This window comes from Leptonychotes weddellii, chromosome X (assembly GCF_054177405.1).
Source record: "Leptonychotes weddellii isolate Sample4059 chromosome X, ASM5417740v2, whole genome shotgun sequence".
Classification (NCBI taxonomy): domain Eukaryota; kingdom Metazoa; phylum Chordata; class Mammalia; order Carnivora; family Phocidae; genus Leptonychotes; species Leptonychotes weddellii.
In genome coordinates, this window is record NC_138385.1 from 54,333,643 (window position 1) to 54,357,616 (window position 23,974).

Consider the following 23,974-nt stretch of genomic DNA (forward strand, 5'->3'; position numbering starts at 1 on the left):
AGGTGTAAGGTGATAGCTTACTGTGATATCTCATTGTGGTTTTGATTTGCATTTCCCTGATGAGTAGTGACGTTATCAACCTCATTTTAAATGGATTGCATAATCATAGTGAGGTACCATAACTTATAGTCTTTCTTCTATTATTGGAAAGTCAGGGTTTTTTGCCTTTATACATAATGTTGCAATGAGCATCTTTGTGTATAAGTCTTTGATTGAATTATTAGAAGTGTATTTACAGGATCAAAAGTCATGGACATTTTTAAATTTCTTTTTTTTTTTTTAAAGATTTTATTTATTTATTTGACAGAGAGATAGACAGAAGAGCACAAGCAGAGGGAGTGGCAGAGGGAGAGGGAGAAGCAGGCTCTGCACTGAGCAGGGAACCCTATGCGGGACTCGATCCCAGGACCCTGAGATCATGACCTGAGCCGAAGGCAGATGCTTAACCATCTGAGCCACCCAGGCGCCCCATTTTTAAATTTCTTGATTTATATTATCAGGTTACAACATCAGTATTCTCCCAATAGCAGTATATGATTGGGCCTAGTTCTCTACCCTTACTGTGGTTTTGAGTATTATCATATTTTTAAAAACTTTGTCAATATGATAAGAAAAATATATTTCATTGTTTTATATTTCATTAATTATTTTTGAGGTTGAAGTATATTGCTTATGTTTTTTGCAAGTTATATATCTTATTTTGTGAATTACCTATGTTCTTGGGCCATATTCTATTGGGGCTTGGTGTTTTTATTATATATTTGTGAGGATCTTATAATCAGTATATTTAAAGATTTATTCATTTATTTAAGGAGAGAGAGTGGTGGAGATGCGGAGCAGGGGGAGAGGAAAAGAGAGTCTCAAGCAGACTCCGTGCAGAGTGCAGAGCCCTACGTGCAGCTCCATCTCATGACCCTGAGATCACGAACTGAGCCAAAACCAAGAGTCAGATGCTTAACTGACTGTGCCAACCAGGCACCCCTAAAGGTAATAACTTTTTGTAGTCTGTGGTAAGTGCTTCCCTAGGGTTTTTTTACCTTTTAATTTTATTAATGATTGTTTATATTTAGGAGTTTACAAACTTCCTGATACTTTCCTTAATAGTTTCATCATTTACTTGTATGTTTAGGAAGTTCTTCCAGAATTAGAGAAATTTGGACATGTTGCAAAGACAAGGCTGTGTGGAGGACTTGGAATCAAACGTGCAAAGAAAGGACATAGTTTTCAGAGAAAGAGGAACACTCTCTGAAAAAGGAGGAAAGGAAAAATGAATCTAAAGCTTGCTAGAAAGAAATTAAAGGAGGCTTAAATAAATGGAAAGACATCCTATGTTCAGGGACAGGAAGACTTAATATTATTAAAATGGTAATTCTCCCTAAATTGATCTAAAAGATTCAATGCAATCTCCATCAAAACCTGAAAGGCTTCTTTGTATAAATTGACAAATTAATCCTAAAATTCATATAGAATTGAAAGTGATCCAAAATAGCTAAAACAGTTTTGAAAAAGAACAAAGTTGGAGACTCCCACATCCTGATTCAAAACTTACTACAAATCTACAGTAATCATGATTGTGTGGTACCATCATGAAGATAGACATATAGATCAATGTTTAGAACTGAGGATGCAGAAGTAAACCATAAATCTATGGTCAAATGATTATCAGTAAGAGTGCCAAGACTATTCAATGGGGGAGAGTATAGTTTTTTTTAGCAAATGGTGTAATGCCAAAACATCTGGGCATACAACATGCAAAAACATGAAGTTGAGCTCTACCTCACACCATATAATTGTGTCCAGACCATATAAAGGAATCTTATAATTCAATAATAAAAAGACATATAACCCAATTATGGGCAATGAATCGGAACAGACATTTCTCCAAGGAAGATACACAAACAGCCACTAAGCACATGAAAAGGTGCTCAACATCATTAGTCATCAGGTAAATGCAAATCAAAACTATAGTGAGATACACTTCACACCCACTAGGATGGCTACCATAAAAAGTTGGAAAATAACAAGTGATCATGAGGATGTGCATAAGTTGGAACCCTCATATATTTCTGGTGGGAATGTAAAATGATACAATCTCTTTGAAAAAAATGTTTGGTAGCTTCTTAAATGGTTGACCATAGAGGTACCATGTAACCCAGCAATTCTACTCCTAGGTATATATCCAAAAGAAATGAAAACATGTGTTCACACAGACTTGTATACAAATGTCCATAGCAGCATTATTCATAATGGCCTCAAAGTGAAAACAACCCAAATGTCCATCAACTGATGAATGGATAAACAAAATATGGTATATCCATACAATGAAATACTATTCAACAATAAAAAGAAATGCAGTATTGACACATGCTACAATATGGATGAACCTTCAAAACATTATGCTACATGAAAGAAGCCAGTCACAAAAGACCACATATTGTATGATTGCATTTATATGAAATGTTCAGAAAAGGAAAATCCATAGAGACAAAGTAGATTAAGTGTTACCAGGGACTGAGAAGAGGAGGTAATAGGAAGTTTGTCTTTAATGGTTTCAGAGTTTTTGTTTGGGGTGATGAAAAGTTTTGGAAATAGATAGTGGTGATGGTTGCATAACATTGTGAATGTAATTAATGCTAAATGAATTGTACATGTAAAAATGGTTAAAATGGTGAGGCACCTGGGTGGCATAGTCAGTTGAGTGTCTGACGCTTGGTTTCAGCTCAGGTTGTGATCTCAGGGTCATGATATCAAGCCTTGCATCAGGCTCCATGCTAAGCGTGGAGTCTGCTTGAAATTCTCCCTCTCCCTCTGCCCCTCCTGCTCACATGCACTCTCTCTCTAAAATAAATACATAAATCTTTAAAAAATGGTTAAATGGCAAATTTTGTTATATATATTATATCACAATAAAAGATTCAAAAAATGTTTTCTTTAAAAGAAAAAAACAAAACTAAACATACCAAAGAATGATTGATGGGAAGCCACAATTAGATGGCTTGGGTCTTAGTAACATTGAGGGAGGTTTCATCTACAGAGACCAGAGAGTGCCTGATCCAGAACAGGCTGGAGCTGAGAGCTGGAGACAAATGGAGATTTATATTGTCTCACATGAACTAATGTAATGTTTACCACCTATTCTCATGACAAGAATTACTTGGGGACTTGTTAAATATACAGATCAGTGAGTCTCAAAGTTTGGTCTAAGGACTCTGGGGGGTGGTTTGTGGGTTCCCTCCTTTTCTAATTACAGATCTAGGAGAAGCCAAATTTTCTTCTTATACTTCAGCCAAAAGAACATATAGCAATAGATTGAACGCAGAAGCAGATATAAGAATCCAGCTGTCTTCTATTAAGGGAGATATCAAAGATGTTTGGAAAACAATATCATTCACTAAATTTTTTAGAATAAGGTTATTTTTCATTAAAATGTGATTTATATTGATGTTAATGGGTTTATTATTATAAATGAATTATTAGATAATAAAAATTTTGAAATTAAAAAAATTTTGAGTTTCTAATATGTTAAATACCAATAGCTATAACCCACATAAACAAAAGCTCTTGGAGGTCCTCAATAATTTCTAAGTGTTTAAGGATTCCTCAGAATAAAAAGTTTGAGAACCATTGATTAGATAATCAAGCCTATCTTTGGAAATTCTGATTTAGGAAGTCCCAATAGAGCCCAGGAGTCCGTATTTTTAGATAATTACACCAGTTGCTGAGCAGAGTTTGGTTAACACTGAGCCAATATAAAGGTGTTTAAGTGTTAGGGATTTTTATGATGAGCTACGGTGAATACCAGACAGAATCAAAACTAAATGAGTAAAAGGATTGTCAAGCAGAAAAAGGCTGGTCCATTTGAGGTTGACAAGGCTGTATTTGTAGTGGAGCCATTTAATGACCCAATTTTCGTAATTTTCCTAAGCAATGTTGGGACTCCAGAGCAGAAGCAGAGAAAGTGGGCACTTAACTAGAGATGGATGGGGCTTTGGGTGGGGGCTAAGTTACTCTGTAATTAGCTAGATATATGAGTATATTCAGATTTTATATTGAGGTGGCTATCCTCTGGGTTTATACTGCAGGAGAGTTGTGGGACCTATTAGGTGTGGTATAATAGTACAATAGGGGATGCCTGGGGAAATCTATTGGATACAGTGTTAGGTGAGGTTAGGATGGTGTTATGGGTTTTAGAAACTTAGAGCATTTGCAACTGGTGAGATAAGGGAAAATTAGAAACCAACAAAGCAAGCATGCATCTGCCAACAGGGATTTAGTGTGTGGAACGTTAAAGGGGACTGGGCGGGGGCTCAGAGGACACAACTATAAGGAAGAGAAATGAGGATAAGGGGTTCTGGATATGTGGGACTTGGGTGACACTGTTCATGGTGTGGTTATGGGAGTCTAGAGAATGGAAGATCCTGGGACCCTAGAATGCACTGCTAAAATATAACTAAAGCAGAAGTTAGGTGAGGGCTGAGAGATTCTGTTGGTTTACTTCATACCAGGTTCATTCAAAGATGGAGTTTCCAAGTAGGTGCTCCCATTATATGTTCTTACTAAGAGGCCAGCATTTGAATGGCATGACTGTCTCATGTACCACCTTGCTTTCTGGAACCTGTCTTTCCGACTAGACTATGTCATGAGGAGAGGAATGCTTGTCTTGTTCTATATCTTTAAAGACATAATAAGTGCTCAATAAATATCTGTTACATGAATGAACGATGAATTTGGGGTCAAAGAGTTAGGAAGTAAAGGAATGTGGATGTAAAACAAGGTTGATCTGACTCCAGGATCTGAAGAACATGTTATCTGTGTCTTTTGCCTCATTGCCAGTGATAAAGAACAGGGCTGATCCCATACCTTGTCTGGGAATTGGAAACAGATGCAGAGGGGAAACAGCCTGTGCTGGGATGAAGGGGTGGAGAGAGACTATTGAGGATTAAGGAGATAATTGCTTATCTCTGCAATTGCCACCAGAGCCCTGGTGTAGAAAGACCTGTTAAAAAGGTCTTCCATTTTCTCTTGAGAACAGAGGGAGCTCTAGGAATGATAGACTAAATTATGTTCTGATTCTTCTGTAGAGCAAGGGAATTAAATGACAAACGGGGAACATGTCGTTCCAAAGGAGAGGATCTCTTCTCTCTGGTCCCCTTCTCCCTAACCTCCCACATTCCTCCTCAAAAGATCCCTATTCTTGAAGTGCTGGGGAAAAGCAGTGTAGCTCCAACTAGTCCAGAGAGAAGGAAAGCAGTTCTCAAGGGCCGGCCTTTTTAGCAGGAGGAAGGTTAGGTCTGTACTCCAGGCAACTTGGACTAAGCCCATGGGACCTATGGTCCCACTAGAACCCTGAACCTGATGGATTTCTGACTATGCAGCCAAGGATTTGGTGGCTGAGCACTGCAGTGGCTTGAAGATAGATAAATTCAAGTTCTTTTATTATTTCAAGACTTTGATTAAATTCCTTTTGGGAAGGAGTCTCTGCTTTGGTGGCTTTGATAAGCTCCTTGAGTCTGGGCCTGGTGGTTTCAGTCTCTGCTTGTTTTTTGAGCATGAGCAACATTCGGCTGTGGCAGTGGGGTTGAAAGAGAGATGTGTAGGGAGGGGAAGGAGAGTCTGGTTGCTATTGGGAATGTTGTAGGGGCTGGCCCTGGGTTGAGCTTTTTTCAGAACCATGGGAACAGTTAAGCCACCCCAGCTCTTTCTTCCCCTCACTTCCACCTCTCTGTCACCAAACTTGAAGCTATCTCTTAGAGGATAGGAGTCAAAGCTTTCACACATAAAATCTACATCTTTGAAATAAAAAACCTAAAGCCTCTGTCAAGGTTTTTGCATAGGATCACAGTGGCCATGGGGCCACCAGTTCTTATACCAGATGCTTTGAGGCTGTGGAAACTCCTAGAGTAGTTGTTCCTAACATTTTGGGAGAATCTTTGAGAACCAATGAAAGGTTAAATGTACATATACATAAAAATCGGCATACTATTTTGGGAGTTCAGTCTCAGGGAAACTTCCATGGATCTTTAAGGACCTTGTGAACCCCAAGTGTGGGTTTTGTTTTGTTTTGTTTTTTGCCTGGAATAGCAGTTGGGTAGCACTCATAGCTAGGTCTTATATATTCTTTCTTGCAGCATTATTGGTGTTCAAGAGAAATCTGGGGGTCCCACAGAATATAGAATTAGTAAACTAATGCCACATTCTGCCATTTTAATCTAGTATTCACCTCAGCCCTTCTAAATGATACCATATCCTTGTCAAGAGATTGTTTAACTTCTGCTTAAACACTTCCAGTGACAGGAAATTCACTGTCTTTCCTGAGACACACTGTAGTTTTTCATAGTGCCTATTTAAGTATACTTGGAACCTAACATCAGTTCAGATGATTCTGTTATATAATGTATTTGCTCTCTCTAGCCCAGTATTTGTATCATACACATATTTACAAACGGTGTCTATGTCTTTGTCCATTCATTCATTTGCTCATTCGTTCTTTCAACCAACCATATGTCTATTCAAACAAACATTTCCTAAGTGTTTGTTTTGTTCCAGGAATACCCTAAACACTGGGAGGGGATGCAAAGATGAATTAGAAATGGTCTCGGAGCATATTTTCATCCAAAACCAAAGGTCTAGAGTTTACTACTCCAAAATTCCCTCTAGGTTGGCACAAAAGAATTACTTTTGCACTTTAGAGCTGTGGTGTCAATCAGCTGTCAACTGATCTAGTGGTGCTAGATCATCTATCTTACATTTCCATTTCCAGAATTTACCTTTCCCATCTTTTTGAAAATGAGAACAGTTGCCCATTGACATTTTCTGGCCATGTGCCCCATTCACTGTTATTCCTAAAGTTCAATACCAAGAGTGCTTCCCCTATGAACTCCTGGACCCTGGGGCCCTACACCATTCTAGTCTTTTTCCCTGTACGTCCACTGAGAAGAGAAAGGTAAGGCCTAACCCTAAGACTTGGAGCCTTTCCCTTTTTCATTATAGTGGCATTTTCCTTGTAGATCTTGCCCTGGAGTGTCATGCTGTGGCCTTGCCAGGGTCATGTCAAGTGCCTTACTAGAGTAACGCTGGCCTTACTCACAGGGAAGTGCCAGCTTCCTATTGGTTAAAACAGATTTCCTTTATCTCACAAATCCTCAGAAGTTGTGGCTGGGTATCAAAAGTTACAGGTAGCTGACCATAGATAATACAGGTAAAATTTCAGTTTAAAATAAATGTGATACTCATTAAAAATGTGATAAAAATATCACACACCTGATGTTTACACTTATCCTAGAGACCTCTAGAGGTCATGTCTCGGCCTGCAGCTTAACACGGACCTTGCCATCAGCCTCTTTGCCTCTCCAAATTCTGTTGGCTCTTCACAGCTGGCATTACCCCTTTTAGGAAGCTGTCCCTACTCACCCTAGCCCTGTGAGATCTTCATCTTGGTGGATCCACTGGTGAGCACTCTAATCTATGATCATACATAATCGTGCAACCTAGCACTTTTTATCATATAATCTTACTTGCTATCTCGTGTATATATTCCCTTACGTGTGGTTTCTCTGTTGGGTACTTAGATTTGGATGAGCTTTTAGACTTTTTGATTTTGATTTTTAAGTGAGCTGCTACCTCAGCTATTTGTTTCATCCCTACAGTCAGTTAGAAAAACAGTGGATGCCTACATGATGTGACTGAGGAGCATCAGAAGGAACTAGCCTAAACCTAAAACCTTTTTCCACCAGTCCTGTATGGTGTCTGAGTACTCAGTGAGACTTTTATTCCCTTGGCTGTTTTTTCCTGAAAGCATATGCTTTGAAAACTCAAATAACCTTATGCTCTTATCTAAGTAAATATCAGTAAAGAGGCTAGGGATTTTAAACCAAGATATCTCAGGGGCTCCTCTGGAGAAGAGGGAGTTCCAGGAATGCCATCTCCACCTGAACTAGAGCAACTCTATTTTTGTTTTATGGACCAAAGTTATCCTAAAACTTTATTTATAAGCCATTCATCTGCAAAAATAATTCTTTTTGAAAACCATTCCTTTAGGGCACTAGGTTTCGAAATTTATCCTGCACAGGAATCCTCTGGGAAGCTTGTAAACATGTTGGGCCCCACCCCCCAGAGTTTCTGACTTGGCGTCAGAAGTCTTGGTTGGGGCGTGATAATCTACATTTCTTTTTTCTTTTTTTAAAGATTTTATTTATTTTGAGAGAGAGAGAATGAGAGAGAGCACATGAGAGGGGGGAGGGTCAGAGGGAGAAGCAGACTCCCTGCCGAGCAGGGAGCCCGATGCGGGACTCGATCCTGGGACTCCAGGATCATGACCTGAGCCGAAGGCAGTCGCTTAACCAACTGAGCCACCCAGGCGCCCCAATAATCTACATTTCTAACAGGTTCCCAGCTGCTGCTGCTGGTCAAGAGACCATACACTTTGAGAACTACTTCTTTTTTTTTTTTAAGATGTTTTATTTATCTATTTCACACAGAGAGAGAGAGTACAAGCAGAGGGAACAGCGGAAGGAGAGGGAGAAGCAGGCTCCCCGCCGAGCAGGGAGCCCGATGCGGGGCTCGATCCCAGGACCCTGGGACCATGACTGGAGCCGAAGGCAGATGCTTAACCGACTGAGTCACCCAGGCACCCCGAGAACTACTTCTTTAGGGAAGTGTGTTAACAGCTTCCCAGAACTCTCTAGGAGAAGCACTGGCAGGGGATGGGGATCAGGGGTTGGAGAGGGAGTGGGAGAATGCTTCCAGAAGGGAAGTTGACTGGTTCAAAAAATAGGTGCCCCTACTGATTGTTGTTTATTTTGAATCCCTTCATCTTCCTATCTTCATAAGACCATCAGGCTTTGATCCCTAATCAAATCCCAAAGGAGGGTTCTTCTATGCCTTGTCCTAAGCACAAATAGGAGCTTCTGTAAGAGCCATTGGTCCAGGGCTTCCTGAAGCTTTGATTCCTCACTAAGTTTAAAGTCATAGCAGCAATGTCCACAATAGCCAAACTGTGGAAGGAGCCAAGATGCCCTTCAGCAGATTAATGGATCAAGAAGATGTGGTTCATATATATAATGGAATATTAGTCATCAGAAAGGATGAATACCCACCATTTGCATCGACATGGATGGAACTGGAAGGGATTATGCTGAGTGAAATAAGTCAAGCAGAGAAAGTCAATTATCATATGGTTTCACTTAATTGTGGAACATAAGGAATAGCACGGAGGACCATAAGAGAAGGGAGGGAAAACTGAAGGGGGGAAAATCAGAGAGAGAGACAAACCATGAGAGACTCAGGACTCTGGGAAACAAACTGAGGGTTTCAGAGGGGAGGGTGGAGTGGGGGGATGAGGTAGCCGGGTGATGGGTATTAAGAAGGGCATGTGTTGTGATGAGCACAGGGTGTTATATGCAACTAATGAATCACTGAACACTACATCAAAAACTAATGATGTTCTATGTGGTGACTAACTGAACATCATAAAGAAAAAGCAACTCCCCCCCCAAAATGAAGTCAAAGAACCAGAAAGGACTTCAGATAAGGCCCCTAAATAATGCTAGTGTTGTTGGTGATGGGTCATCTAGGCTAGGCAGTGTGATGCTGACATCAGGAGATTCTAATAGGTTGGAGAGAGAGAAGCTAACCAACCTTCTAATCCTACTAAATGTACAACTCAATGGAATTAGACAATGGTTGCAATATAAAATTTTATTGCCAATAAAAGCCTTTAATAACTCATTTATCCCGTTTCAGTAGGACCTTATTCTTTCTGATGAAAATCCAGTCATAGCATCTCTCATTAAAAATAAAATTATTTTGAAATAAATAAATATATAAAATAAATAGCATATACATTTCATAAATAGTTTGTTCTTATGCACAGTATCCATGCTTACATTTTAATATCATTTTCTTACAACCTACCCCATCTCCCACTTCCAGTGGCAGGAAAACTGCATGTCAGGGCAGGTGGGAAATCTAGAGCCAATGCAGGGATGGCCTGCACCAGGTCATAGACCCAAGGATTTTAATGAGACTTTTCCAAAGCTCTGCATGTGGCATCTATGGAGATTCCTTGGCTTTTCATTTACCCACTGTCAAAGTTTTTGGGTAGATTGTGGGGCAAGATATCCCTGGCCCTTGGCAGGGGCCCCCATTCTTTCTTGTGCCACCTCAGGGGAAAGAACATGAGTAAAGAAAAAAGTATATACAGGATTCCCTCCAGCCCACCCCCTCCACCCATCTCCCTCCCCCAAATAACCCGACCTTGATATACACTTTGAACAAAGGAACAGCTGGGTTGAGTTGAACAGGAAGTGGTCCTCTGTTATCTAAATTGATAGGAAAGAGGGTTGAAAAGCTATGAGTATAGTGCTTGCAGAGACGACTGTGGCCCTAGAGTACAGGGGTCACAGAGGTCACACTAGGGGTCCGTTACCTATAGCGGAAGAGGTCTCTGGACATGGAGGGCAACTTAGAAGGATCTACTGGCCTGGGCAAAAAGTGAGTAAATTTCTGGTGTCGTTTAGTCCTGTATCCCTCCCGGGGTGAGCCGTCTTTATTCAAGGCCACATAATACTGTCTCTCCGAGTCCAAGTGTTTGTACAAGGTGGAAGCATAGGTGTTGTACCAGTTTTCTTCAAATTGTTCCCGGAACACACATTCACGTGTGAGTTTCTTCTGTGAAGATGAGAAAATAAAGCAGAGCCTATTATATGACTATTTCTCCCATCCCAGCTTGCAGAAATAGCAATAACACATTGATGTTAGAACATTTCAGCCCTATTTCCCAGTATTCCTGAGGCATCTCCTTTCCAAGTAGCACAAAACAGTCCTGTCTGTATGGCCCTCATCCTCTTTCACGAACCACACAGAAATGTTTTAGGTGAGATCTTTCCCAAAGGCAGGAGACCAAAGGAGATGGCCTCACCTGGCTCTCTGAGCCTGAAAATTTCTGCTATGGCCTCCCAATGCTCCTCTGGCCCCCGAGTTTTCTCCCTACTTCGGGCAAATAATGTCAAATCCATTGAGATTACAGTCAACCATGTCACCTAACAGGCAAAGGCCTTGGATCTATATAAAGCTCCATGGGAGGTGAGTTATGATCTCTCCTAATGAAGGGTCTCAGGCCTGTCAGTTGGAAAGCTCAGAAAAGATCTCCTTGAAAAGTGCCTCCAATCTGGCTACTTCAAGCTAGCAGCTCCTGAGGCAGGTCTCTTGCCTCTGTGCCTTCTCACACTTGATCCAGCTGGCATACTGCTTGCTGGGGTTGCCGATATGGAGTGCTGGGGACAGGCCTATCTCTTAGGTGTCAGGGAAAAATGTGCTCTGAGTTCATGGGGTGCAGGCAGCCAGAAAGCATGCTCCGTGACTCAAAAGGCAAACCCAGGAGTTGGGCTCCCCCGAAAGGGTTAAGGTCAGCGAAGTCACTCACCATTCCCCAGCTCTGGGCTAGCGTCCAGAATAGAGAACATGTACTGCGGCCAACCCAGTCCTAGCTGGGGACTTAGGGCTGTCACCAGACCCTGGAGCCCTCACTCTTCGTTTGTTTGTTTCATTTGGCCTCTGGGATTCAGCTGAAGCAGTCTGGAAATCAGGGACTGTGTTTTCAGTCTCAGAATCTCTATCTGAAGGCCAGCCCTTCCACTGCCTATTTTTGTGCCAGCTCGTCTGCTACTCTTCTAGGTGCCCAGTAAAATTCATAGGTGCTCCTCGGGAGTGCAAATGCCCCCAACCCTTACCCTCTGTTGACAAACCAGCACAATTTACTGTTATCACCAGGCTGGCTGGGCCTCTAATGGAAGAGGTGAAAGCAAAGGTACCATAGAAAAGCTGATGTTTTGATGGGAACTGGATGAGTGAAAGTGTTATTATATAGCAAGCTCCTGGGCAGCCAAGAAGCACCTAGAAGACACTAATCCTTCGCAGTTGATAGAAGTATTTCAAGTGTGAGATAAATGTTTTTATGTTTTTGCCTTATGTAGTCCAAATACCGGTGGTAATGGCCTCTGATGAAAAGAAAACCTTCAACTTACCGACCCATATAGTTCTCCTCGCTCATTCATTCCTAAGTACAGGCCAGAGTCCACTCCCCGGATGCTGATCAACCCCACTGCCAGGCTGATAAACTCCAGGATTCCTAGAGCAAAAAAGTGAATGCCATTTCTATTACTGATGTCAAGCTAAGAGGGAGCTGTTCAGGTGACATGAGCTACCAGTCATTTATCCTCAACTGGAGGCCAGCCCTGTATGCCTTTGGTGAGTGACCTCATGAAACCATCTTTTGCAGCAAGAATGGAACCTCAGAAAATGTACTGAGTCTCCCCGGGCCTCGGTTTTTCCCCATGTAAGAGGGGCGAAACAATCTGTTACTCAACACTGTTAGAGATATTATGAGGAAGAGACCACGAGCAGGCTTTGGCTACGAAAGCTCCATGATTACAAGGTACCATTGCTGTTAAATACCACCATTTCAAGAAATGGGAGGGTAGCTTTCTAAATGGAAGAACGTGGCTAGATTTCTGTATCTTCGCAAAGTCACTTCCCTCCTCCCTAGAGCACACAGCATTACCTTCTTGTCCTCTAGGCTGAATTTGTTTTGCACCCTCTTAGCTCCCATGTCCTTAAAGCCACATGAGGCTGTCAACTGCCTGCAGCTGACTCTAACAAAGGCCACACAGTCTACTTACTAAGTCTGTGTGTCCTGCCTATGGCAGTAGGCAAAAAACATGGCCTGGTGAGAGCTTTCTCCTAAAATATGCTCTTAGCCAGTGCAGTCCTAGGCTGACAAGCCTGTCGTTTTTCCCCTTGTCTCTTTAGAATTTTAAGTTTATCCATGGCAAGGAGTTGACAGGTAGTACTCGACTTGATACTGATTTGAGTTGTTGCAACTTTAAGGGGAAAGTTTGGAAGACATTCAGAAACATCCCTCTAGCTGACAAGGATAGAGGTGAGGAGTTGGAAATGTTTTCATTTACCCAGCAGCAGCAGGAGAAAAAAAAAATCAACTTCTAAGAGGGGAAAAAGGACCCAGAACTTAAAACCTGGTGGTGCTGAAGACTACAGTTTTGTCCTAAGATAGCACATCTTTTATTCTATGGATACAGATATAGCGGTCAAGTAGATTCCTCTTTGATATTCCTGTCTCTAACCATGTCTTCCAACGTACAGACCAAAGCTTGATATGACTGACTCACAGAGGCATCCAAAGGTATGAAATGAGCTCACATCTGGCTGCTTTTCTTACCCCCAAAAATGCAATTCTTAAGAGTAATCGTATTCTATGTAATCTACATAGGGAGTGGAACTGATTCCTTAAAGATTACTTAAGAAATGAAGTGGTTAATTTTGAAATTGGACTCAAAGCTCCAGTGGGAAGTCTCCTGAAAAGCCCCAGTGATTTGGGCTGGTGGATGGGTGTGCAGATGTGGCAGCTTTAGGGCACATGCTTCCACGACCCACTTGGATCTCTTTGAAGAATGCAAAGGTCTGTTGCCATCGTATGGCCTCCGACATTGAAATCCTTCAAGTTTTATTCTCAGTCAGGTTGCTCTTAACTTCTACAGTACAAGGAAGGCATTTTGGGAAAAGAGACTGACACAAGATGGTAGGAGGAGAAGGGCAACTAGCTGGTGTCAAGTAGGGATTAAGCAGGAAGGGATGTGATGGATCAAACCCATTAGTTGCATTGCGCAAGTTGTCCGATTTGGGTTCTGCCTCGTTTAACATTTTAATAAATGACTTGTAAGAGGACATAGGGGAACCACTTACCCTAGTTCCAGAAGCTGTACAGCCGAGGAGGTGACACAACAATCAAAATCCAAAGAGATTTCAAGAGGATGGGAAAATGAGCTGACTCCAACAAAATAAGCTTTAATTAGAATAAATGTAAAGTCCTGCACTTTGGTCCCCAGACGGATTACTCAAGATGTGTTGTGCTTGGGTTTTTGTTGGGGGATGGTGAGCCTCAAGTGCAGACAGTTGAGTTAATCGTGCTCCTTGTCTTATGGCCTAGTATCATAACTGGTCTGTGCAAGGGCTTTTTATTCATCCATTTCTTTTTATTTCTGTATTCTGCTCTCATCCTCCTCCCCACTTCAGGCAACCATGTATATTTTCTTGAAAACACGTAATATTCTTTTGTGTTTCCATGCATTTGCTTTAAATACAAGTCAGCCCACCTCTGGAACGTGGAGATGTGGCTTAGCAACACATACACGACAATGACCAAGAGATTTGACTGAACAAGGTAAGCTCAGTATGGGTGATTCATGATATTAAAAAGCTGATGTAGAACTAGTCATGTAAAAATTAAAGTTTATCGAAAAGCTAATGTGAAACAAACAAAGAAAAGCTAATGTGACCGAAGGCTGCACTGACAGAGGCCTAGCAACCGGCAAAAGGGAAGAGACGGCCCTACTCTGTCCCGCCTTAGAGCACACTGAGCACTGGTTTTAGTTCTACTGTGTTTAAAGAGGTCTACGGAGAAACAGGAGTGTGTTCAAAGGAGAGTGGCCAGTATGGCAGGCAAACAAGAAACCAGGTCACGGTTCGGTTCTGTGTGCTAAACTTTGAGGGACACCAACCTGCTGGAGCCTTCGAGTTTGCTAACTCCTCTTTGCTAATTCTTTCCTCTGCTTAGACAAACTGCTTCTGAGCTTCAAATCTTAGTTCCCTCATTCTCTAAGTATCACATGTCTCTGACCACCCTGAGCTCATGAAGTAGCAGAGGGCAGCTTGTGATCTCACCGGCCAAGACCTGGTGTGAGAACAAATCATGAAACACAAGAGGTGTGGCCATTTGAGTCACTACAGTTTTTCTCCAACTCTCTGTTAACCCCGATGCCAAAGGACAGATCATACAGGAAGCCACTTGGGTTGTGTCCAGTAACAGGGGTCTCCACCAGCTGGAATCATCCCTGCCCAGCTGTCTTGGGGCATCATTTTCCTTTGCCAACTTTCCTATTAGCTGGATTCAAACTGTGGGAACCCAGGGGCACATGATGATGGAACAGATACTCCTAAACCTCCTGAATCCCAGCCAGCATGAAGGGAGAGAGAAAACAAGCTGTTTTCACATTTTCCCAGTTACAGTTGGAGAGGGGTATTAACAGCGAAGTGTGGAGGCCAAGTATCAAGCAGACAATGTTTGTCTTCAGTACTCTCGCCCCCTTCGAGGTCCAGGACCTCCCTCTACTCTGCCTCATCTTGACCTGTCCATCTCAGGCTCTGGCCTCCGCTTGACAATTTCCAGACTCTTCTTCCATCTTTTCCCCCATGGCCTCAGTCAAAACAGATCTGTCCTGAGCTCCACTGCTCCAGAACCTCGCTAGACCGTTGGCTAACGTGTCCTTGAATCAGTCTGGCTCCATGATTTGCCTGAGCCCCCTCAGTCATCCTTTCAGGGCCTTCGGGGCCAAGACAGTGCTGCTCTGGCATCCTGACAACTAAGGAGCAGACTGCTCAAAAACCAAAGCAGCTGCATTAGCCTGCCCCTTCACACCTGGTGGGAGGCCTCTCCTCCAGTCTGGCTCCCAGGCCCTGCTCTGCCAGTCCACAGGTGCCCCCTCAGGAATGTCAGTACCCCGTGAACCTCATGTAAATGCCACCAGCCAAGCAGAGATTGAAATACTCCCAACCACTGATTGAAGAATGGAGTGGGGGAGGGGGGGAGTGTAGGCTATGCCAACAGGTTATTATTTGGAGTCGTGGCTGCTCTTGGGCTCAGCCTGACTCGTTCTGAACACATGGATTCCAGGGTAATCCTTGGGGGCCCTGCTCTCCAATTACAACAAATAGCTATTTACTTTACATGGCCTTTGGAGACTACCTCCTCCCCCCAAGCAGAAATCTATAATATTTTATATCTTAAGTCTGGCCTACTTTACCCTGCTGGAATGTTGACTGCTAAGGCACTTATGGAATGTTAAAGTTTCGATTTATTGAATACCCTGGCTGATTAACTCAAATGTGGAGGGAGGAGAGTTAGCAAACTCAAACGCCACCTCTTTCTTTGCCAAAAGCTAAACTGAGAAAGAGTAAATGTGTGTTTGAAAGTTGGCAGGGCAGGTTACAAAGAGACAGCTTTGACTAGTTATCATTTCCTTTACAGGAAATACATGGAACTGCCAGGAAGCCAGGGAAGGAGGAAAGGGAAAAGGTGGTGCAGAGGTGGTCTCAGGCAGTGTTATTTTAAAAGGCAAAACCAAAAATGAAGCAGTCAGTGAAGCAGCAATGAAAACATCCCTTCCTCCTGCCAGTTTTATTTCCTTTGGTTTCTCCTTAAACTTACCCTTAGCAGGCCTGAGAGATGAAAGGAAATCAAGATGTGTCCTTAGGGAGGTAATTAAAGACCACTTATCCCAAGAGCCTATTACTAATTTATGTTGACCTTGTAGGTTATTGGGCTCAGCTCAGGCACGGAGTCAGACAAACGCTAGCTGCTGGAAGCCAAGCTCATAGTTTCTCCACCTCTGTTGCTCCCACCCTACATTTCTCCCTCGTTTCACGATTTTTCTTTTTATATACCAGGAATGAGCTACTCCAATATCTTCAGGCCATTTCTGGGAGACTTTGGGAGGTTCTGAGGCCGGGGTGGGAGTCCCATTCCTTCCGAAGAGGAACAAAAGGGAACTGCAAAGTCACGAGTGATGGAAGGGGAAGGAGCCAAGTTAATACTCCCTCCTCCCTGACCGCACCTATCACCCTTTGGAGGACCGGCTGCAAATTCATACAGACACCTGCACCCCTCCATTACTCCCACCCCACACACAACCCACTGTCCTCCAGATCTGTGAGGGCCTTTTTCCAAGATGACATAGACCTCATTAGGGTTCCTGCTTGCTCCCAGCAAGGAAGACCAGCCCTGACCTTAAGTTGTTTGCTAGACTTGGCCTTGCCCAGGCACTGGCCTCTGGGACCCCCACCCCTGCCCCCGCCCTGCCTTTTACTGTGCACTCCAGATGCAGCTCTAGCAAGGCAGGGGAATAGGCGGATGGGGAGGTTCGGGGGTGGGGGAGGGAAGGGGGGGAGGGTGGGATAAAGAAGGCAACGGGTATCATGCGGGAGGGTTGGCAGAGCCTCTTACTGGCTTAGGGATAGAAGGTGTCCTTGGGCCACAGGGTTCTTGGGAAGAAGTAGAGGGCATTGGGGGATGGGGTTCCCAAATAAAGGTAGCTGTCACAGCACCTGAATTATGGTTTAGTAGAGAATAGGAAATTGAAAATAAAAATGGCCAAATGACTGAGGAATGAACACATTTGTTTAGAAACCTAATGATCTCCATCCCACATCAAGGTTTATACTAATTATGTTTTGTATGTGAGACAGGCAGCTGTGCCCTTTCAACAATCCGCCGGGTGTTGAGCAGAGAAAATCCTGTTCGGAGCCTGTACATTTCCTGTCCTGGGCCCAGGAGACACCTGTTTCTGGGGCTGGGAGTGGGCCCAGGACCGTTTCCTCCCTGTGAGGCAAGGAGTCCAGACGTATGTCCAGGCAAAAGTAGACCCAGGGCTGTGCCCTTCCAGAGTGGACAGCGGGAGGCTTCCCCAGTTTCTCCAAGACCCAGCTCGCGCCTTGCTGCCCGGACTGGCCTCCTCCCCGGGCAGAGCAAGCCAGACGCAGGCAGGTGCCACGGCTGCCGGCTGCCGAGTCCCAGTCTGCCAAAAGCGATTCCGGCGCGGACCGCGCGCCCACCACATCCACAGCCCAGGAAGGCTTCTGCGGCAGACAATCGGCCGCGACAACCCCGCTGCCCTCGAGACGCCGCGCCACAGCCACGGTCCCTGGCCTCCTCGGCGGGTGGCGGGCGCTCCTACCCTTCTCCAGCTCCACCTGCTTTTCATCCTAAGCGCGGCGTCGGGTGTCAGAATGCTCCCCCGGCTACGGGGGAGGGAAGAAGGGTGGAGTGGGGGAATGCGAGGCCGCACCTCAAGGCGCCCCCGCCTCCTCCCGAGAGCGTCTGAGGGTGCCAGGCGCCCTGACGCCGCGCGGCTCAAGTGTGCGCCATCCGATCCCGCCTGCCCCGCGTCCCTGGCCGTCTCCCGCCTCGACGGGCCCGGACGGCACGGAGCTGAGGGTGGCCCGCGCGGGCCCGGAGCCGGAGCCCCGCGCCGTTGGCTCCCCAGCGAGCCGTCCGCTTGCTTCCCGTCCCTCCCGGCCGCGTCCTCACCGAAACGGCTGTGGTCGTGGCGGGTGCCGTGCACTGTGCCGTTGGGGAAGATCTCCAGGTGGAAGCCGGTGCGGCAGTAGAGCTGGCGGCGCCGCAGGATCCCCTTCAGGTGGGCGAAGTCTGTGGGCGAGCCGCGCTGCAGCTTCCCCTCGATCTGGCCTAGGCGCTCGTTCAGGAAACCCGGGGAGTCAGCTAAGGGCACGGTCCCCAGAGACGAGGAGAAGCCGTGCAGATCCCAGTCCAAGGAGGCGAAGACCCCCCCCACCTCCGCCATGGCGGGGTGCGCGGGGCCGAGCTGGGGCCGCGGGGCGCCAACTACCTCTCCCCTCAGCGAGCGCAGGCGACTCCGCGGCGCTTGTTCGCTCCCTCGCTCGCTCCGCGCTCTGCCTAGCTGCAGTCGACGTCTGTTCGCGTCCAAGGAACTTCTCAGCGGCGGGGCAACGAGCTCCTGACCTTGCTCTCAGTCAAAGTGGCGCTTCCCTTACGCGTCCATCTCCCTAGGCCTCTCATAGCTGGCTTCGTCGAGCTATCAGATGCAAACGGCACTTTATATACATACCCACTCCCCTTACATTGACATATTGGATATTTAAATACAAGCCACACCTCACTGGCATCCCCTCGGAGATTGGTGTGTGGGTCCCCCCCCCCTTGTATCCATTTGGCTCTTTTTGGAAGGGAGGGGGTGAGGGAGGAGAGAGCGAGCGAGCTTCACTCCCTCTTTTATTATGAAAAAAATGGCAGGAAAAAGCTACACATTGCAGTGAGGCATAACTGCTTTTGGCAGGTTTTTCTGAAACTGCTGATGAAATAACGGAGCCCAGTGCGTGGAGACTGTTGGCGCCCACGTCCACTCAGGCCTGTTGAGTGGAGGTCTGTTGGCTGCGCGGGGGCAGTTCCCACCTCCCACGCGTCGTCAGGCTCCTCGCGTTCGGAAAGTGGCTTGAGACCAGGGCTGGGGGTTCACGCGTTCCTGAGCCCTTCTGGTTCCCCAGCTGGTCGAAAACTGCAGAAGGGGCGCCTGGCCCGGGACTGGGGCTCCTTGGTTTCTTTGTTCTGTTGCCCATCCCCAGTCCCACTCCCCACCTGTAGGTCGGTGGGGGCTGAGGAAGTGAAAAATCCGGAAGCGAATGAAGTTGCAAAATTTGGGAATGGGGGTGGTAGCGGTCCCTGCCGGCACCAAGGCGGGGTCTTTAAGGGGTCTGGGAGGAGCGGGAAACCCCACGGAGGAAAGAAGCCTTTTTTTTTAAGGGACTTTTACAGCTTAGGAAAAGTATGGGGGAGTAAGAAATAGAAAGTGATCTTTTTGAAAACCGATCTCCACTGGCTTTCTGGGCGCGCTTTTACAAGGCTCTTGAGAGCAAACCCGATGAGAGGCCATTGGAAGGCTGGTGGGGGCTTCCCCCCACCTCTTTTCTTGTTGGAAACAGGTGTTTCCTTGCTGTGTCCTGTGTCCTGCTCCGAGATATTCTATCAGGAAGAGCCGCAGTTGGAGCAGGAACTGGCGGCAGTCGAGGGCAACCCGTAGCGTCAAGAAGACCTGGGGAGCAGGTGCCCAGCCTGCCCAGCTCCCCCACGCCTCTGCCCCACACCTGAACCCTGGGGCCCCTCTCAGGCCCTGGCGCTCAGCGACCCGCTCGCCTATTCACCTGCGTTGTCGCCTGCGGTTTGCACCCGCAGTGGGCTCTGGCTGTGTTACCGTCTCCCGCAGGAGAAGCTGAGCAGAGCGAGCACCTCCACCTCCGCCGCGCTCCCGCCTTTGCAGCGCCTCCTGCTGGAGAACCCGTGTCTCACGGCCAGTTTGAACTCCCGGTCTCCCTGAGAAGAAAACCGATTTAGCTCTTCAGTTAGGGCAATTTGATTTCTGCTCCTGGGCACCCACGTGCACCGCAGGCTCACTCTGTGGAACTGTAGCAATTCTCGGTTTGGAACATCGTGGCTTGGTTCTGGTGTGCCTCCTTAGCCTAAGACAGAACCTCCTGAGCCAAGCACAAGATCCGGCACACAGGAGGTGCTCAGAAATCATCTTCTGATGTGCTCCCAGTAGTCGGGGACACAGATGAAAATGCTCTTCCCATTGTAAGGGACACAGAAATGCAAACGATGGCGTCCCTATTGGAGTATTTATGGATGAAAGGACAGGCTATCTGGGATTTACTGTAATCCAGTGTGAGACGGCAGAGGGAGTGGAGGTATAGTTGCAATGATAGTGTTCATAGGTTACTCATTGTTGAGGCTGGGTGATGGGTACATGGATGTTCAATTTAAATTCCCTCTACTTGATATAAAAACATACACACGTGAACTCTTTCATAATAAAAAGCTTTTGAAAGTGGGACTGACATAAAACGAGGAAATCATTCCTTCGTTCTTCATTCTTCCCTTTGAAGAGGTGAATTTAGTGAGAAGGTAGGGCAGAGGGGCGGAGGTTAAGACAAGTACATAAAAGACTAGAGGGCCTGGGTGGCTCAGTCAGTGAAGCGGCTGCCTTCAGCGCAGGTCATGATCTCGGGGTCCTGGGATGGAGCCCCCCCTTCGCACTCAGCTGGGAATCTGCTTGTCCCTCTCCCTCTGCCCCTCCCCCCGCTTGTGCTCCCTCTGTCTCTCTCTCGAATAAATAAAATCTTTAAACGTCTAGAATACCAGCTAGTATAAGGTGCACAGTGCTGTGTGAATTCAGAAGGCAGAAAGAAGACTGATCTGGGGCTTTAGGGCTAGATTCTGGGCCAAAGTGTGGCCTTTGTAATGGATGGACCTTGAAGGGAAGATGGGAAGGATCTTGCAAATTTTGATGGGCCACTTCCAGGAAGGGGAAAAGAGTAACAAAGCAAATGGGACAATTTAAATGATAAAGACTAATTCTTGGGAGTTTTAATGTCACATGAAACAATGTAGATGAAACTGCTTTGAGAAGTATGTGATTGTAAAGGATTTAGATGTCTCTGTGATGATATAAAGGTGAAAGGCCATTTCCTCAACAATTACTTCAGGGAATTTCTGCATTCTTTGTCCCCCAACATTCCTAAAGTCACCAACCACAGTTGCAGATCTGGTGTCCTACCTGATCAAAGGTCAGGGATATAAGCATTCTATCGCCCCTCTGGGGCTTTTCTGAGATTAAGCTGACTGATGATTCTATTTTAAAGATTTTGCTTATTTATTGATTTGAGAGAGAGAGGGAGAGTGAGTGGGGGGAGGGGCAGCGGGAGAGGGAGAGAGAATCCCAAGCCAACAACTCCGTGCTGAATGCAGAGCTGAGGTGGGCTCCATCTCACAACCCAGAGATCAAGACCTGAGCCAAAACCAAGGGTGGACACTTAATTGACTGAACCACCCAGGTGCCCCCTGATGATTCTATTATAAACAATGTTGCCATGAAGTGGTCCAATTGACAGCACTTTTATGAGAGTTATTTAATTTTCACAACATTGTGGATTAGGAAGTGCCATATCCCTATTTTAGAGGGGAGGTTAGGTGACTAATACAGAATCATATAGTTAATAAGCAGAGTCGTAATTTCATCTCAGATCCACTGGGGGCAAATTACTGTCAATTTATGGGTCTTGGGATTATGCAAAGATCAGTGTGTTGAGGACAGTGAGATATCAGAATATTTTGGTTAATAGAAAACCCTCAGCAGGACACAACCTCTGGCCAGGGTTGTGTTGGATATATGGGATGAGAGGAAAATGTACATGAAAAAAGAAGCAACCCACACTGGATTGAGGACAATACTTTTAAAGTGAAGATGACTTCACAGTGGTGTTGTGAGGATGTAATGAAGTCACCGATGGAAAGTGTCCAGCATTCTGTCTGGTACATAGAAGACACTCAACACATCTGAGATTCCATCCTTCTTTCCCAATATCTCATAGGGTTGATATGAAAAATAAAGCAACCTATGTGAAAAAGACATAGAAAAAAAAAAAACTCCTTAAGAAACAAGAGAGTTCTGACTCGGGCTGTAAGTGACCAGAAACTGGGGGCAGCCCGCTGGGACCTGTTCCTTGAGGAAGGAGACAGTGAAGCTAATAATGCTGGTACTCACTCCCCACCCCCACCACTCACTGCCCCCTACACACCCAGGAGGTGGGAAAGATGTCTGGAATTGTTGCTCAGCCTAGTTCTTAATTTTCCCTACAGCTTATAAATGTTTTCTCCTTTCTAACTTAGTTTCCCCGAGAAGGGGCATGGGGAGCTGTATTGCTAGGCAAATCCTGAAGGGGGTGTAGTTAATACCATCAATTGCTCCTATTTACTGGGCGCTCACCTTGGGTTAAGCATTGCCCTAGGTGCTTTACGTGCATTATCTTCCTAAGCCTTACCGCAACTCTGAGAAACAGTTTTGTTCCCATTTCACAGCTGAGGAAGCTGAGGCACAAAGATATTCAATAATTGGTAGCAGAGGTTGGACTTAAACTGTTGATTTTAAGTTAGGACCTGACCCTAGCATTACACCGCCTCGGTCTATTTACTTCAAAAAGAACTTATATTGCTCCTTTATCCTTTGTTCCTACCTTTCCTTTCTTTCTGCTTTCCTTGTGGAAAAGTATATAGTGTAGCAATTGCACACTTCATCTCTGGTGTCAGACTGCCTGGGTTCAAATCCCAACTTGAAGCCATTCTAGGTGTTGAAGCCTCAGTTTCCTCTTTCTGGATGATGATGACGATGACGATAGTCATGACCTCCTAGGGTTGCTGTGAGGTTTAAATGAAATAATACACAGAATGTACTTAAACCTGTGCCTGGCACATGTTAAGTGGTCATTGTTCTTAGTATTATTTACATCCTGCCTGACCCCAGTCCGATTTCCTCCCCAGGTTTCCTCAAGCCATGCTCATTTTTTCCTAAGGGAGAGATGAGAACACTGGCCGAGTCATCCCAAAGCAATCAGTTTCAATTCTATTACTCCTTCTCTGTGATATTGGGCCAGTCTTGTTCTCTCTGGGCTTTAGAGGCTTGTCTCAGAAATGAGGTGACCAAACTGTCACCTGTCTGTGGGCAGGCAGGTAATGACAGAGTGGCGGTCTGAGAAAAACAGGAAATTGCTCTTTTGTAAATTCCATATACTGAACATTCTAAGTGCCTGGCATTATCTAAGTGCCTTACATTTAAATCACATCACACCACCACCAGGTAGATGCTATTATTACTCCGATTTCTAACGGATGGCAAAACTGAGGGCTAGAAGGATTAAGTAACCTGCTCAAGGTGATACAGATTATAGGTGCTGGGGCTGAAATTCAGACCCTGGAAAGTGGCCTCAGAGTCCATCCTGTTGGTCACCACACTACTCTGAAAAAGTGTTGGGACCTGGTTCAAAAGAGACAGTGTTATGATGTTACCCAATCTTCTTCTGGACAAGAAAAATCCAGGTAAAAAGAGCAGTCTTTTTTTTCCTCTAGGGGGTTTATAGCTGAGTTTGAGAAGTCTGCAAAAAGTCAGACTACATTCCGATTTCCCCACTCCAACTCGAGGGCGCAAAGAGGAAAGGAAGTCTCTTTGGCTGGAACAAGCCCCCATCTTACCTGTCTGGTCAGTCTCCTGCAGTGAGAGTCAAGTCTCAAGTCTCCTTTGGGCCTACTTGCAATGGGGATAGGTAATGAACCATTTATTCTGGCTGTAACTTGCCATTAGTTGGCAGGTGATGACGTCTTTGTGAAATGATCTGTTAGTTCTTTGAGAGGAATGGGACACTGTGGAATGTGGCTCTAACCCTGGAAACCTGGGTCAATTCTCAACCTGGAGTGTGTGACTGTGAATATGAGTATCAATGGTGGATGTGTAGGTTCGGAGCTGAGTGTTGGGGGAGAAGT

The 23,974-nt window shown here is 45.3% G+C and overlaps 1 protein-coding gene across 1 annotated transcript; it reads right to left on the reverse strand.

Annotated features, from left to right (window-relative positions):
* Positions 1 to 9,681: 9,681 nt before the first annotated feature.
* Positions 9,682 to 19,054, reverse strand: FGF16 (fibroblast growth factor 16). The gene is made up of 3 exons (XM_006726893.3): positions 18,158 to 19,054; positions 12,024 to 12,127; positions 9,682 to 10,668 (listed from the first exon to the last, which is right to left on the reverse strand). The coding sequence occupies exons 1-3, from the start codon at positions 18,429 to 18,431 to the stop codon at positions 10,423 to 10,425; spliced, it is 624 nt and encodes a 207-aa protein (XP_006726956.1). The 5' UTR covers positions 18,432 to 19,054; the 3' UTR covers positions 9,682 to 10,422.
* Positions 19,055 to 23,974: the final 4,920 nt, after the last annotated feature.

Coding starts and splice junctions, on each gene's coding strand:
- FGF16 (XM_006726893.3), bottom strand. CDS start 18,431: ATGGCGGAGGTGGGGGGGGTCTTCGCCTCCTTGGACTGGGATCTGCAC. Junction 12,128..18,157: donor CCACGACCACAGCCGTTTCG/GTGAGGACGCGG, acceptor TTTTTGCTCTAG/GAATCCTGGAGTTTATCAGC. Junction 10,669..12,023: donor GAGGAGAACTATATGGGTCG/GTAAGTTGAAGG, acceptor TCATCTTCACAG/AAGAAACTCACACGTGAATG.